Source organism: Stegastes partitus, unplaced genomic scaffold, assembly GCF_000690725.1.
Source record: "Stegastes partitus isolate 25-593 unplaced genomic scaffold, Stegastes_partitus-1.0.2 Scaffold543, whole genome shotgun sequence".
Classification (NCBI taxonomy): Eukaryota; Metazoa; Chordata; class Actinopteri; family Pomacentridae; genus Stegastes; species Stegastes partitus.
The window spans coordinates 391987-406515 of NW_007578274.1; the positions used below are offsets into that span (position 1 = coordinate 391987).

The following is a 14529-nucleotide window of genomic DNA, read 5'->3' on the forward strand; positions in this document are numbered from 1 at the left end:
CAGCGTCCTTTAAGACAGAGTTTTCCACAGTTAACACTGAACGTCTTTTCATAAATGACATTTTAATTTAATCAATAGAACTTCAACGCCTACGTATCCAGGAAAAAGCACTTAAACAGCGTTAAGCAGATGGTGGTAAACAGTTTGTAGAGAAGTTACTTGTGGTGGAGAATCACTGATGCCTGTTTGGAGGAAGCCAAAGTTTCGAGGCTCTCGGTGCATCAGTGCCTCGCTGACACACTTTATTGAATAAATTCAGGTAATGCTGTCGGTGAACACTCTGTCACATTCTCGGGTGAGTTTAGAGAACTCCACAGGCGTCTGCAGCCCGACGTCGCAATTTGGAAGTTAAGTCTTTTGACCAGAGAACAGCATCGCCAGTATCGACGCAAACACACACAGGATTTTGGGAAACGGCGAGTAGTTTGTTCAGACGTATTGACACAGCAGCCGGGATCCCACTGATCTTGTTTTCTCTTTAATAGTAATAGCGGTGGATTGGATGGTTAATTATTTGATTGTACATGAATTATTTCGCTTTTAATTTACTCCCTGGTTGCAGCAGCTGGAAGGCACAGCTTGTACTCGTATTATCTTTCACTATCTGCGAAATCCAAGCAAACGGAAAGCAGACTGCAGAAAATGTGCTCTTATCTGGCGGCCGCCATTGAATTTACAATCCATGATTAGAGATTGAGAGAGCGATCCGTTTCTCACAGTGTTTTATGTCCTTAACTTTTAAACTGCTTGCTCAAAGCTTATCGTTTGCCACATGTGATGGAAGTGGACAAAGTGTTTCTGGGAGTGTTTTTTGAAAATAACTGAGCAGTTTATCATCAAATAAAATGTAGTTTCATCTGATTTGTGCCGTCATCACACCAGAAACTAAACCTGTGACCTTCTCCACATGGACGATTCAAATCCTGTCACGTTCTATTATTTCCCTTAGATCGAGGAGGAGATCAAGGGTTGCCTGGACTTCCTGCGGACCGTCTACAAGGTCTTCGGCTTCACTTTCAAGCTCAACCTTTCCACGAGACCAGAGAAGTTCCTGGGAGAGCCGGCGATCTGGGACCAAGCTGAGAAGGTAATCGGAAGGCCCTGTCGTACAAAAACATGAACGCCGCTCACACACCGGAGAGCTAGGACGCTGATGTATGATATTATCAACCACTTCACAGACAAGAAGAGTGAGATTTGTAGACCCAGAGAACATTTATATTTTAATGAGTTTTCTCTCTGCCTTTAGTTCGGTTCCTCTCCAGAGAATCAATCCACACATCGGCGCTGCCTGCCGTCGCTGTCAAATCAAGTTTGCTCTCTAAAGACCGGCTCCACATTTTACATCAGTAGTTCAGCTCTAATTTGCTCAGCTTGTGTTTAAAACAAACACAAACAAATAATAACAAGAGCGAGTGACTTGGACTGAGTTATAATGAGGCTTTATTGCTTCGTGCTTTTCGGTATTAGATGTACCACAGAAGGGGTCTCCTCCCGGGACAGCTTGAAGCCTAATAGTCGAATCTGTTGAGTCACTCTCTAATGACGCTTGATGAAGGTGCCACATGTATGCTGGATTATACCGTCAGCCGCTCCAGTGTATGAAGGACATACAAATTGTTTATTAGTCAGCTAAGCCTCTGCTGGCAGGCGCCGAGCGGATGGGAAGGTGTTTGCTGGATTTTACAGTCGGTCGAGGTTGTCTTTGGCGTCTGTTCTCCTCTCGATCTGATTGTAGAGGTGTGTTACTTCACCAGTTAAATATTACATCTGCAGCGCGCACTCGATTTGTGCCGCGAAGACGTTTGATTGTTTTGTTTTCCCCTGTTGTGTTGGGTTTTGTTTTTTTTTGTAGAAACTCTCCGCTGACAGAACAAGCCGATGCTTTTTGCGCCCGTCCGTCCCCCACTTCATTGATTTTTATCATATTGATTGTCTCGTCGTCGTTCGTTCGGCGGCGACGGCGTGGTGTTTGTCATCTTAATCTACTGCTGGCTGCGGCGTGGTGTCAGAAATGTTCTGGAGTTTGGAAATGCATCCTCTGTTTTTTCTTTTTGCTAAAAGGAAACGCTCGGTTCTGCTCGCCTCGGATGTCTCGCTGGAAAGCGTTCGTTCTGGTGATTTTTTGGTTTTAGGCGCTGACAAATAACCAGGGACTGTAATTACGTTCATACTTGAATAAATGACAAATTATGAGGTGTGAGCGGGGTAGGAGGCAGAAAAGGGTACTTACTCTTTATTACCGGCTCTCTTTGCCCTTCTATTTTTCAATTAATGGGTATTTATAAACTTTAAAGAGCTCCTTTTAATATCTGCTCCTGTTTTGCAGTCGGTGGTGTCACTGCTCCGTCCTCAGTGGCCTCGGTTTCAAACATTGCTGGGTGTGGATGTTGTTTTTAACATCTTATTTCATTATCAATCAATGCAGTGGCCACAGGAGCTATTTAAATATTAAACACTTTGCTGATACACAGAGTATAGGGAGTTGTACAAGCATCTCTGAGGAAAGCATTCTTTAAATTCAGCGCTGACTGTTTGTGATTAATGCTCACGCGCACAAAGGTGGAAAATCATATTCACGATTGTAAACTTGGCATAGCGACTGGAACAGAACTTGCTGCTGCGTGTTTCCCCCCTTCACCTCATTAAGCCCCACAAGCAACCATAAAGTATTATTGAGACGTTAACATTTCTCAGTTGGGCGATTAGTTCCAGATGAAGAAAATGTCAGCTCTGAATACTGTTTACCGGCGTGTTGGTCAGCCGTCGATATCGTAACAAAGCAGCGATTGTTTGTTTTGTTTTTTTTACAGCAACTGGAGAACAGCTTGAACGACTTTGGAGAGAAATGGGTTCTGAACCCGGGTGACGGCGCTTTCTACGGACCCAAGGTGAGCCGTGTGCCGCCGTAATGATGCTGTTAAGCTGTGAAACGGCGAGCGGGCTGCTGATCACACGTGTCCTTTGTCTGCAGATTGACATTCAGATAAAGGACGCCATTGGTCGATACCATCAGTGTGCCACCATACAGCTCGACTTCCAGCTGCCGATCCGCTTCAATCTCACCTTTGTCAGGTAACCGTTACGCCGTATTAAACAGACTCAAATAAACACACGTTACAGACGAATGTTTTTGTATTAAAGCTTATTCCCAGAAACTAAGACTGTATGTGTGAGACCAACAAAACAAAAGCACCGCTGGAGTTTTGCTTTTTTTTTTTACAGATAGTAACCTTGTAAAAAACAAAAACAGCAGTAAACGAGCAGCACTTGCACACTTTTAACTGTCTATTAATTGTTAAACATAAACAACAACATAGCGCTGCTATTATAACTACTAAGTTCTACATCTGTTCATTGATTTATTTTGTCCTTTTTTGCCTTTTAGCCACGACGGCGACGATAAGACGAGACCCGTGATCATCCACAGAGCCATCCTGGGATCAGTGGAGAGGATGATCGCCATCCTGACCGAGAACTACGGCGGCAAATGGTTTGTAAACGATCCGTTTTTTAAAGGTTGATTCGTCGTGACTCCAGACTTTTGACATTTCTGTTCTGCTGCGGTCGTTTCCGAGCGTTGATAATGATTTCCACATTCACGGGATGGAAATAGAAGCGTCTCGGCTCCGCGGGGGCGTAAATATTTGCACAGGTTTCTAGCAGATTGCGTGAGGCCTGTTTTTCTACTAATCAGCCGAATGCAAATTTGTCCCGTCCTGTCCAGGCCGCTGTGGCTCTCCCCTCGACAAGTGATGGTCGTACCCGTGGGACCGACCTGCGAGGAGTACGCTGAGAAGGTAAGCGACGCTGACCTCGGCCGCTTAAGTACATATTCACATTACAGGGCCGGTACAATGAGGACCATAAAGCTGTCAAGCACTTTATTCCAACACTTACTGACTTTGAAGCGCTTTTATGAAGCTGTTTTTATCACTCCTGTGTATTGTCAAAGCCTGTGTTGTTCCACTATCACAGCATCGTCTCACTTTGCTGTTGTATAAAAACATCCAGCTGCCTTTTTCATCCTGGCTGTAAAATACACGTTGATTTACGTTGCTGAGCAAAACTGCCATTTCTTCTGTTTCTTATTGAAGGGTTTCTTTGAAGTGCAGTTGTATGAAGTGTTCAAGGATGCACAGTTAATTGAATATCATGATTTTGGCTCTGCACATTAAAATAACGACGGTTTTGACATTTAAAACACAGCCGTGACTCTATAATCGACCCTTAACAATCCTAAACCTGCTATCCAACAGGTTTTTAGGAAAAACCAACAGAACCCATAAAAACAGCCTTAACATAGAGACAGCCTTGGATTGTGACTCCGACATGACATTTAATGTCACCAATCAGGATGACGGCGTATTATCTGACTGAACAATCCCACAGATTGGCTACGTTCACACTGCAGGACTTGATGCTCAATGAGGATTTCTTTGTGACTTCCTTCATGTTTCCAGTTCAATGCGACTTGTATGTGATCTGCTGTGTGAACTTCATACGAGCCAAAAGTGTCCCGCATGCGCAGAAGAGGACACGACGACGTCACACGCAGCGAGCGTGCTCAGTGTTTATGGAAGTAAACATGGATGGTAACGGTGGAGCGTATCTGCCACTCCCCCGCCGCCACCGATGGAGGAAACAGAAGTGTGAGCGCTAACTAAACTAGCATCAGCAGCCAAGTACTGCCTGTGTGTTCTGAACACTTCCACCCCGTCAGAGCGCTGCCCCGGGGTGGAATGTACACAAGCACAAGCGCCCCGGTCAGTTAGGCTGAAATCCAGCGATGCGTAGTGTTCTAACAACACACTAGTTATTATAACAACTATGAACAATAATGAACAACTAATGAGCCTTCCAGCATCAAGCCCTCCTCGTATCTGGACCTCCGTCTGGACAATCCGACAGCCTTGCTATCTGACATGAAAGAAGGTTTTACATTTAGTGTCTGATCATCGAGTCACGACTGTAAACGAAACAGAAAATCCCACATGGACAAAGTCACTTAGTTTGAGCTCCGGTAAATCATTAAAACATCTGATTTCACTCGTTTCAAAGCAGCTTTCGGTCCAACACCTGTCTGAGTTGCGGCGCTGCAGTGACTGAGTGGGGAGGTTTCTCTGCACAGCTGCATGTTTGGCATTTAGGAAATATTGCTTACTTGTACATCAGTAAGCAGATGTTTAGCAAGTGAGCTGTTTTTGGTGCAGCTTTATTTCTATTTCGCCCCGAGGTGAGGCGGCGAGAGGAGAAGCCTGTTTTTAAATTCATGTTTAATGCAAAGATTTCTACATTAGCAGGAAAGTAGCAAAAAGGGAAAGCAGGGATCTGGTTATTTAAATGTAAAAGTGCTTAAAGATGTATATTATGTCTCTACAAATGCTGAATTATTGTGATAAATAAAAACTTATCCACAGTATTTATATTAATTATAGTGGATCACGGTCAGCGTGCACAGGTTGGAGAAGCAGGCAGAGAAACTAGCATGGAAGCTAAGCAGCTATAAATACATACACTTAAACTGATTGGTTTGTGTTTTTCAGCTGGGCCCGTTTTAGGTGATTAAAGTAGGTTTTGTTTCCGACCCGATCCACAGCAGTACGTTGGTTCAGTAGGAGGTCGGTCCTCCTTTCTGGCTGTGATCTACCGTAGATAGAACACAGACAGAGTACTTAACAGGCCCTTTAATGCATCTTAGAGGAAAACTAGAGATTAGTTTGTTTTCTTATTATCAGCTCAGGCAGTTGGTCCAACAAGTTCTAGTCTCCTAAACTCTCCAGGTCGTGGTCAGTGCTTCTGGAGATGATAGCTGGACGTCTTCTTGGTTCTTGAAGGCGTTCTGTCATCCAAGAGTTTCCCTCGGTTCTGACTAACTGGTGTGGAGCTCTGGTACCACTATCACGCCCAGCTCACAGGATTTCAGGCTGTTTTAAGGAGATGGTTCTCCCGTGTTGTGCCATGCACTTGTGGAGAGGTTCTGTAGTCTCAGCTACATACAGCAGTGTACGATGTGGGATTCTGGATTAAAAGAGGAGCAAAGGAAGTCACATAATGCCGTCCTGACATCCCCCTCCTGGCGGTTTCATCGCTAGTCGCACCTCGAGTCTTGTGAGCTGTGGTTGATGATTAACACCAGGAGCAGGTTAAACTCAGGATGAACAGTGAAACATCTCCAACAACAAAAAAGACGTCCAGCTGCCCTCGACCGACACGAGCAGATCATACAAATTGTAATTAAGCTCCCAGTTTAGCTGTAAGATGTTTAGAGAAACTGAAACTAAAGGCGCAGCTACAGCCAATCAAGCAGGTTAATAAAAACAATTTGCTTCAGTTTTCTGTTCCCAACACGTTCCATCAACTCGTTGGCTTGTTTACATCCTGTCTGCTGGTTGTTTGTTTGTTGTTCTCTTCATTCTTACTTTTCGTGTCACCACAACTTATAGACCTAACGGCCAGTGATATAAAAGTACACTCAATTAGTTTTCTTTTGGAGACACCAACAGGCTTTATGTGCAGGAGACGAGCTTCACAATTCTGATTTTCGTGCCCACAGTTAATTCCACAAACTGTGATGCTAACGGGTGCAGAAATACAATCCGTGTTCCGTCCAAACTGAGAACTTGTCCAACGTGTGAATGTGATTCCAATTTGCAAAAACAGAATGTGTAGAAGCAGATTAATTAGTTCCCAGAACATGCTGGCCCGGACTAAGCTGTCGGTCGTGTCTCCGGTTAATGTGGCAGGTCAGGCAGGAATTCCACAACAGCGGCTTCATGGCGGACGTGGACGTGGACCCGGGCTGCACCCTGAACAAGAAGATCCGAAACGCACAGCTGGCGCAGTACAACTTCATCCTGGGTCAGTGGCAGCACACACACACCTACACACACACACGCACACACACACACACTCTTACTTCACTCCCGTTTGTACTTTTCCCTCCTAATCGCTCGCTCGCCGTCCGTCTTGGATATTGATTTTTCCTTTTGTTTTGTTTTCGTCTTTGCATGTTCCCCTGTGTGGGAACAGTGGTGGGAGAGAAGGAGAAGACCAGCAACACTGTGAACGTACGCACCCGGGACAACAAAGTCCACGGCGAGCGCAGCGTGGAGGAGTGCATCGAGCGTCTCAAGCAGCTCAAGACCTCCAGGAGTCTGAACGCCGAGGAGGAGTTCTGAGCGCTCTCAAGCAGCTTCCCGACAGCACCTCAAGTCTCTTAAAGGATGGTTTTGTTTCTTTGAAGTGGGGTTGTGTGAGGTCCTTAGTCACCCAGTTTGAAGAAGCAGAGAGGAGAGCGCTGGCAGGAAAGCTAAGCAGCGTAGCGCTGTGCATGGGGTCAGCAGCAAAAAGCATATTGTTTACCTCCAGTACCTGGTGTAACCTCAGCGCTCTGCCTCGCTAGCAGACAATCCTTTCCTGTGCATTGTGTAAAACTTGTGTGTTCCTGTGCACCAGACTCGCACATTGTGTTGTGCTGCAGGTGTAACGAAGGACACAGAAGTTCTACGGCTGAGGAGATGCAAAGGAAAGCGCTTGTTGACGGCGTGGTCAAGTGGCGAGGATGTTCTAAACAAAGCGTACACTTGAACAGATGTTAAATCTTTTTCTTTTGCTGAAATGCATTTTGCTGCTGACCTCCTTCACAGTGCTGCACTACTTAGCCTTTCTCAAACTGCAGCTATCACACCGGATAAGGAGCTCATTTTAACCTCACTACAGAGAAACCAAACTATTCGTTTAAAGGGGCCACGTGGTTAAAATCTGTTTGTGACAGGAGGATAGAACTGCCTTCAAACGCCGCCTCGCCTGTCCTCATCTAAGAAGTCTCATGTTTCTGCTGCCACTGTCTTTTCCCGGTGTCTTCCGTCGCCTGTTCGCATCGCTGTTCTCCGTTTCTGTACTCCATGGAACGAAGTTTAATCATCCGTATCCCTCCTGCTTATACCGAAATCCAACTAGTAAGACTGTAATGTGATTTCTTTTTAAAGAGCTTCACAGAACACCTCTGTGAATAACTACAAATTGCACCACAGAGCTGTTTTTCTTGAAACCTTTTCCAGATGCAATGAACTGATCTGAGCAGAGGCCGTTTGTACCGACGTCTCCACACTTTGTATCAGACACTCGTTGTTGCTTCAGGGAATTGTACATGAATTTTGATAATTAAACAGTCTATTCTTTACCAGTGTGCACAGTTTTTTGTTTAGCTCACAGGATCATACTCGCCTTTGGGCAGAATTTTGAGGACCAAATTTTTCACGGCTGTCTTCTTAATTACGCTGCTGGAATCGACTGTCTGTCCTGCTGTCGTCCTGAAAATCAGTAAACACACACATGAAGATGCCCATTAAATTATTACTTAATAGTCTTGCAGCTGATATGTTTAAATTAAGAGTTTCTGGCAGAACTCAGAGTTCAAGATTCTGCATATTTAGGTCAAAGTTTGATATTATGGGAACGCAAACATCTAATTTTCCACAAGGGAGGAGCTGCAGAGATGAGTTGTGGATCCTTATCGGCGTCCCTCCTCCGGCGCATCATCACGGAAACCGGCGATGTGCTGTCGGCTGAACACCTGACGCTGCTCATTATTACACGCCCGCTGAACCCGGAGGGCAGCAGCATCACACCTCAGCGAGAAGAGTTTCATTTAAACACTCGGCTTTACACTCCGGTATGCATAAGACTTAGCGAAATGGTCCTGATTACATGCAACAAGTGCATATAAGTGCATGTTGCTGCCATCTGTGCTCCAGTTAGATGCTTTCACTGCATTTCCATCCCAATCTGCATCTTCTACACTCGTCTCATGTTGTCCTCGCCGCCACTAGTGGGTGCTATATGTGTGTGTTTTACCTACACAGCTGGAGCCAGACCAGCGATGAGCCATATGTTTCAGCAGTTTAACAGCTGGCACAAGTGGCCCAGCTCAGACTAATGCCAAGGGAGTTTCTGCGGAGAGAGAGACAGACCACAAAGTTGGTAAAATAAACTAAAATGCTTTTAACTGTTGCATTTATTCTGTCACTCTCTGCTCACTCGGCCTCGGTATTTATGAAGCACTTGACAGATTTAAGGTTCTCCTTGCAGTAAGAGATGGCCGTAACCGTTCCCGGCTTTTTTTTTATTATTTAGAAATGGCTTGTTTAAATCAACGTCCATCCAAACAGGAGAGGAGGAAGAGGCGCCGGGGTTCAAGTCAGAGTGAAACACAGTCTTATGGTCGCAGGAAGAGGCAGCAGGCGCACAACTCTGAATGCAGGCCAATGAAAACATTGATTTTGGCCGCTCCGCCAGTTGCAAGTAATTAAAATACGTGAGAAGCCATCAGTTATTTTGGCCAAGTTGAAGTTTTCAGCACCAAATAAAATATGTTCACAGGTTTGGTTTCTTGTATGGGTCTATATTTTACACTGACTGAGACGAAGGGTCGTAGGATTTAAAAGCCTCGGTCATTATTTCACTGAATGTAAAATGTGTTTCTCTGACAAAGAGCTCTTAAAAAGTGGCCTCGCTGTTCTGTCGCCCTCATTACATAACAATATATCATCTATGCAGGAAAACAGGAGAATCAGATGGACAACCAGACGACAAAAACAAACGTGTTGGTGTTGAAGACGTCTCTCATGTGTCCACAAGGGGGAACAGCTGAACCAAGATGTGGTGGGGGGGAGGTGGGGGAGGTGAGGGGAATGTGGCTAATGTCAGTGGAGTGTGGGAGAGAAAAACATTTTGATAAGGGGTTAATGAAAAAGTCAATGGAGTAGGAGAGTGTCAACAGACAGAGCGAGACAGCCAGAGATCTCTGGGGATTCGGCTCAGGCTGCTGCTGCTGCTGCCGCCTCTCGGCCTCGCCGTGGATCCTCGCTCCCTCTTGTTCCGTCCCATCCTTCCCCTCGTATGCTTGGCTGGCGACCCGGGCCTCGAAGGGTCACAACGCCTCGCTGAACTGAGCAAACTTTGCTTTCTGGTGCCGCACATGCATTTTAAGGAATCGATTCACGTGTTAAAGAAAAATAAAGGGTCCCACTGCAGCTCTGACGAGTCGTGATGTTAAAAACCTGACAAAGCAGCTCTCTTGTTGAGACTAAAATCTGGCATTTTCTTGTTTTCAAACAGTCTGTAATGCGATTTGTTTGGTATCCTGTTAGTTAATTATTAATCAAAGCTGCGAGTGGTTTTCAAAAACATCAAAAAGTGATCACAAACTACCTCTGTGATGGTGACGGTTCAGTTTTAAGGGAATACTTTGATATTTTTTCAATAATTCAAAGAGAAAATTTACCATTTCCACGTTTGTATTGTTGTAGCAGCAGTTTTTTAGCATATCTTAGAATGAAGACTAGAAAAAGAGAGAAAAATCTTTCAACCAGAACATTAAAGCTCCCCAGTTAATCAGTTAATCATCTTGTTTTCTTATAATTAAATTAAGAACAACAGCTCACCAGTCGGAGGCTTTGTCCGACGGACCTTGTCATTGTAGCTTCATGTGTCTTCCCTCTGGTTGCCTGGCAACTGCGCACAGTCAGAAATAAGAGCAACCGCCCTAAAAAACAAACAGGACACATATGAACACTTTAATGTGGATTTTATATAGTTTCTTTTAGGGGCCAATGTATTAGTAAGCGGCTGGGCAGACTGCGCTACCTCCGGACGGAGCCAGGCCATCTGGTTACGGTCCTGATGCTAAGCTAAGCTAAACAGCTTCTTGCTCTGATGGGATATTTAAGAAATACAAACAGGGGATCGATTTTCAACTATTTCCCCCCAAAACATGTCGACTGTTGTTCTAAACCACATCATGGATGCTGAGACTCTTCATCCCATCTGCCTGCTTTACTTCCTCCACAGTAACAAGTTGTTGTCCTTGTTTTTGTGTTTATTTCCCTTTGTCTCCATGACAACTGACAGCAGTCACTGCTGTTGTATGCTCAGTCTGTATGATGAATGTAAAAAGGTTTTTTTTTTTCTTCCCTCTAACTTTTTTTTGTATTTTTTCCCGACAGTGCCGGTGAGAAGCCGAGCAGCCTCCCCGGTGACACAGCAGCCGTGTTCCTACCTCCTCTCCACCCTTTCATCCTCCAGTCACGCTGCTTCTGGGCCAAACATATTTGAATGCTTACCAACCATTTTTCTTTTTTTTTTTTTTTCCAGAATACTTCTCTGTCTCTGGAGCAACTCCTATCAGCCCTGCACCACACACACACACACATGCACACAATCTCCTCCTGCACCATTACCCCTCTGCATAAATGCAACGGAACCCCAAATTATGGTCAGCCGCTCGTGAAGTTAGTTTTGCTTGGGAAAACCGAGCTCCCAGCTTTAATATCATAATGTTACCAAATTATATGGTTCTAATTGGGAACCGTTTGATCGCACTTTCTGGCAGCTGGAACGTTAGCGTGTGACCTTATAGCAGGCGTGTTTTTTTTTTTTTCTTCCTCATCTCAAAAGTATGACCTCTGTTTCTGACCCGGCATGAATTAAGCAAACCACTTTACACCGAGGAGAGGCCTTCACCACCAGTTACACCCTGCATGTAGCCAACAGCAACAATTCACTGCGATGATCTGCGATGTAGGTCTCCAGGATCTGCAAACACAAGACAGCTGCATGTCAAGGCAAACTGAGCAGCGGGGTCAGGGAGAGTCGGAGCGGCAGCGGCACCGGAAACAAAGCTACAGACAACATAAAGAAACCGGCTCAGTTTAAACTATTTATCTATTACTTTTTTAATTAATCACAGGCAATTATTTTACCTAATTATCCACAACCTCAGCTGATAATTCCACCTCTCGGCTCACATGCAAAGCAGTTTTCATGCAGCTTCATGGCCTGAAGCGCTCATAACTGACTCAGATGGGCGGAACGATCCTGCTGCAGCTGGAAGCAACCGGTTGTTGTGATAATACATTCAGTGAAGATCAAATCCGATGCTCTTTTGGAATATTTTCATCCGGCTGCTGTACAGTTTTTTCCACGGATCCTAGAAGGACCCCGCTTTGGGAATCACTGATCTAAACCACTACATCTTATTTCCTTTCACATCCATCCAACAGGACGTTTTCCCACAAACTCCCCGCGACAAGTATTATTCTAACAGGTGTTTAATAAAGTTTGACGTTCTTGAGTTGCGACTGCAGTAAAAGCAATTAGCCCCTGACACGTTGGAAGCCCCGATGCCTTTTCCACAAATCAGAGTTTTAATCCTGAAGCTCGTTCACGGTAGCAGCCCAAGCGTGTGTTTTGTTTTTTTTTTAACGTTGCTAATACGCTCCTTATGGTAAAGAATACGGTAAATCACCCATATGCGTCCACCTTCCTTTCATTCCTGTGTTTGTTGAAATTGGCTCGAAGCACCGGTCCGGCATGAATCAAGCAACCTCATTACAACCAAGCAAAAAAAAAAAAAACAGAAGGCCATTACTCCGCTCTGCCCACGGGGAATAACACCTTTTTCTTCATCCAGCAGCGAATAAGAGCTGTTAGCCACAGTTTCCATTACTTTGTGCTGTACAACCTGACGCAGAATAACTCACCGCTCACCCCGATGACTAATTTTCAACAGATTTTCCCCCTAAAAACGTTCTTTTCTCACGCAAATGAGCCCAGCGTGGAGCGCGGTACCTATGTATTTTTAGAAAAGTTTGCTGTCGTGAATGCGGCCATTTCTTTTTCCCGCTAACGCTCGCCCTTCATAACCCCGCCTCTGACTGATTTCCAAGTAGTTCAACTGTTAGTTGGCCGCTCAAACCATGAATTCCTCCTTTCTCACCTTGCTTTAATCCAAACACAGTCTCTTCCTTATACGCAGCCGGCCAGATGTTTGGGCTGGAAGCTCTCCACAGAGGAGGCCTCAGTGGTCTGCATGCTTGTTATTTATCTACATTCTATTTTTCTCTTTAACAGCAGCTTTTTTTTTTTCCTTCTTCTTCTTCTTCTTCCTTTCTGCTCTCAGGGGTGGTTTACTTTAGCCCCAGAGTAGGAGGTGCAAGGAGGGTCGGCTCTGCCAGCATACCCACAATTCACCAGCGGCTGACGGAGCTGATGAAGTTGAAGCTGACAGCTGCATAAATCACCAGCTCGTGGTGCTAATAGGTGGCAGTATAAAATCAAACGCAGGACCACCCATGCTGCAGGAGCATCAAGTCATATCTACCGTGCGAGCACTGTACAGCTATTCGAAACAGTTAACCCCCCTCCGGCCGCCCAGCCCGCTCCAGTCCAAGGAGCTCTCTTAGCAACACAGGAAAGGCCCGTCTGGCATCCGCCACGCCGTGATTCATATTTGGCACTTTCATAAAGGTTCCAAGCTGCTGGAAGTTTTTCTCGGGGCCCATTGTCGAAACGTTTTGCTCCTCAATCTGCCTTTTGGAAAAACCTATAAACATTTCAAGGCCAGTCACCGAACAGGAGCTTTTTTTTTTTTTCCTCTTTCACGTGAAGATCTCGCCACATCGCCACATTCGCTCTTCGACGGCGAAGAGAAAGGGCCGCCGCCCCGAATCTCTGTGTATGGGGAAGTGCTGAAGCTCATTGAGGAGCGGCGCTCAGAGAGGTGTGAAGGTGGCTGTTTGCGGGGCCTCTCGCTTTGTGAAAGGGGAGATAAAACACAAGCAGAGCACGAGGGGGTGGACCCTCGGCCAACAAAGCCCAGCATATTGCTCAATAACAAGGCCTGGATCCCCGGGTCTAGCACAACAAAACTTCACCTTGGATGAAGGGCCCCCCGTGCCATCGGGTTACGCCATGCATATGGAAACCGAATGTAGGACCCCCCAAGACCTCCTGGTTTCCAGCATGTCTGAGCTTCTGTTGTGGCCAGTGTCACATGATGAGTGTGCTCCAGGTTTCCCAGGAGTGCAGCGGAGCTACAGCTAGAATATCTCCTATTATCCCTCACTGGTGGATTGTACATATACTGAGGATGGAGAACACACATAATTCTGCATTTTCAGGCTCTATATTTAGCACAGCTGGTGATAACATTGATGACTCTGTTTTATGGCGTCGGAAGCGTTGAGAGCATTTCTGTGAGCGCAGATATTTCTCATGTTTACACCTGCATTAGCTGATTACTGGAGGCAGTGCAAACAAGGTGTGTGAACAACACTGATATGTTCTATTTAATGTATTCAAAGCACACAAAGCCTAAATACACATGAAGCCACAACTGATTGATAAACTGACAGACTTTAGGAACTAATTAATTGAGTCATTTATCAAGAATGATGTGAGATTTTTTACTTTTTCTGTTATATTACTACAAATTTAAACATTTAGAGTTTGTTGACTTTCTGATAATATTGATTTAAAAAAATGACAAATCAAGGAAATGGCTGGCAGATTAATCAATAATGAGAATTATCACAAAAATCTTCTTTATTTACATGAACAAATCCCTGCAAAGACTTTAGCTAACAGTGTCACCAGGGTTTTTCAACATAACAGACTTCCTGTTGGGTTTAGGGCTTGGCGCTGATTGACTTTTTTGTGCGTCCTGACCTGCTACACATGCCCAGC

At 45.0% G+C, this 14529-nt stretch overlaps 1 protein-coding gene across 1 annotated transcript in view; it reads left to right on the plus strand.

Annotated features, from left to right (window-relative positions):
- Window positions 1–8185, plus strand: part of tars1 (threonyl-tRNA synthetase 1) — a 21575-nt gene extending 13390 nt beyond the window's left edge. The window contains exons 13-19 of the mRNA XM_008288146.1: window positions 950–1087; window positions 2814–2891; window positions 2975–3075; window positions 3389–3493; window positions 3728–3800; window positions 6747–6861; window positions 7033–8185. Of these exons, the coding sequence (XP_008286368.1) occupies window positions 950–1087; window positions 2814–2891; window positions 2975–3075; window positions 3389–3493; window positions 3728–3800; window positions 6747–6861; window positions 7033–7181 (759 nt within the window). The 3' untranslated portion in view covers window positions 7182–8185. The remainder of the gene's footprint in view (window positions 1–949; window positions 1088–2813; window positions 2892–2974; window positions 3076–3388; window positions 3494–3727; window positions 3801–6746; window positions 6862–7032) is intronic.
- The last annotated feature ends 6344 nt before the right edge of the window (window positions 8186–14529 follow it).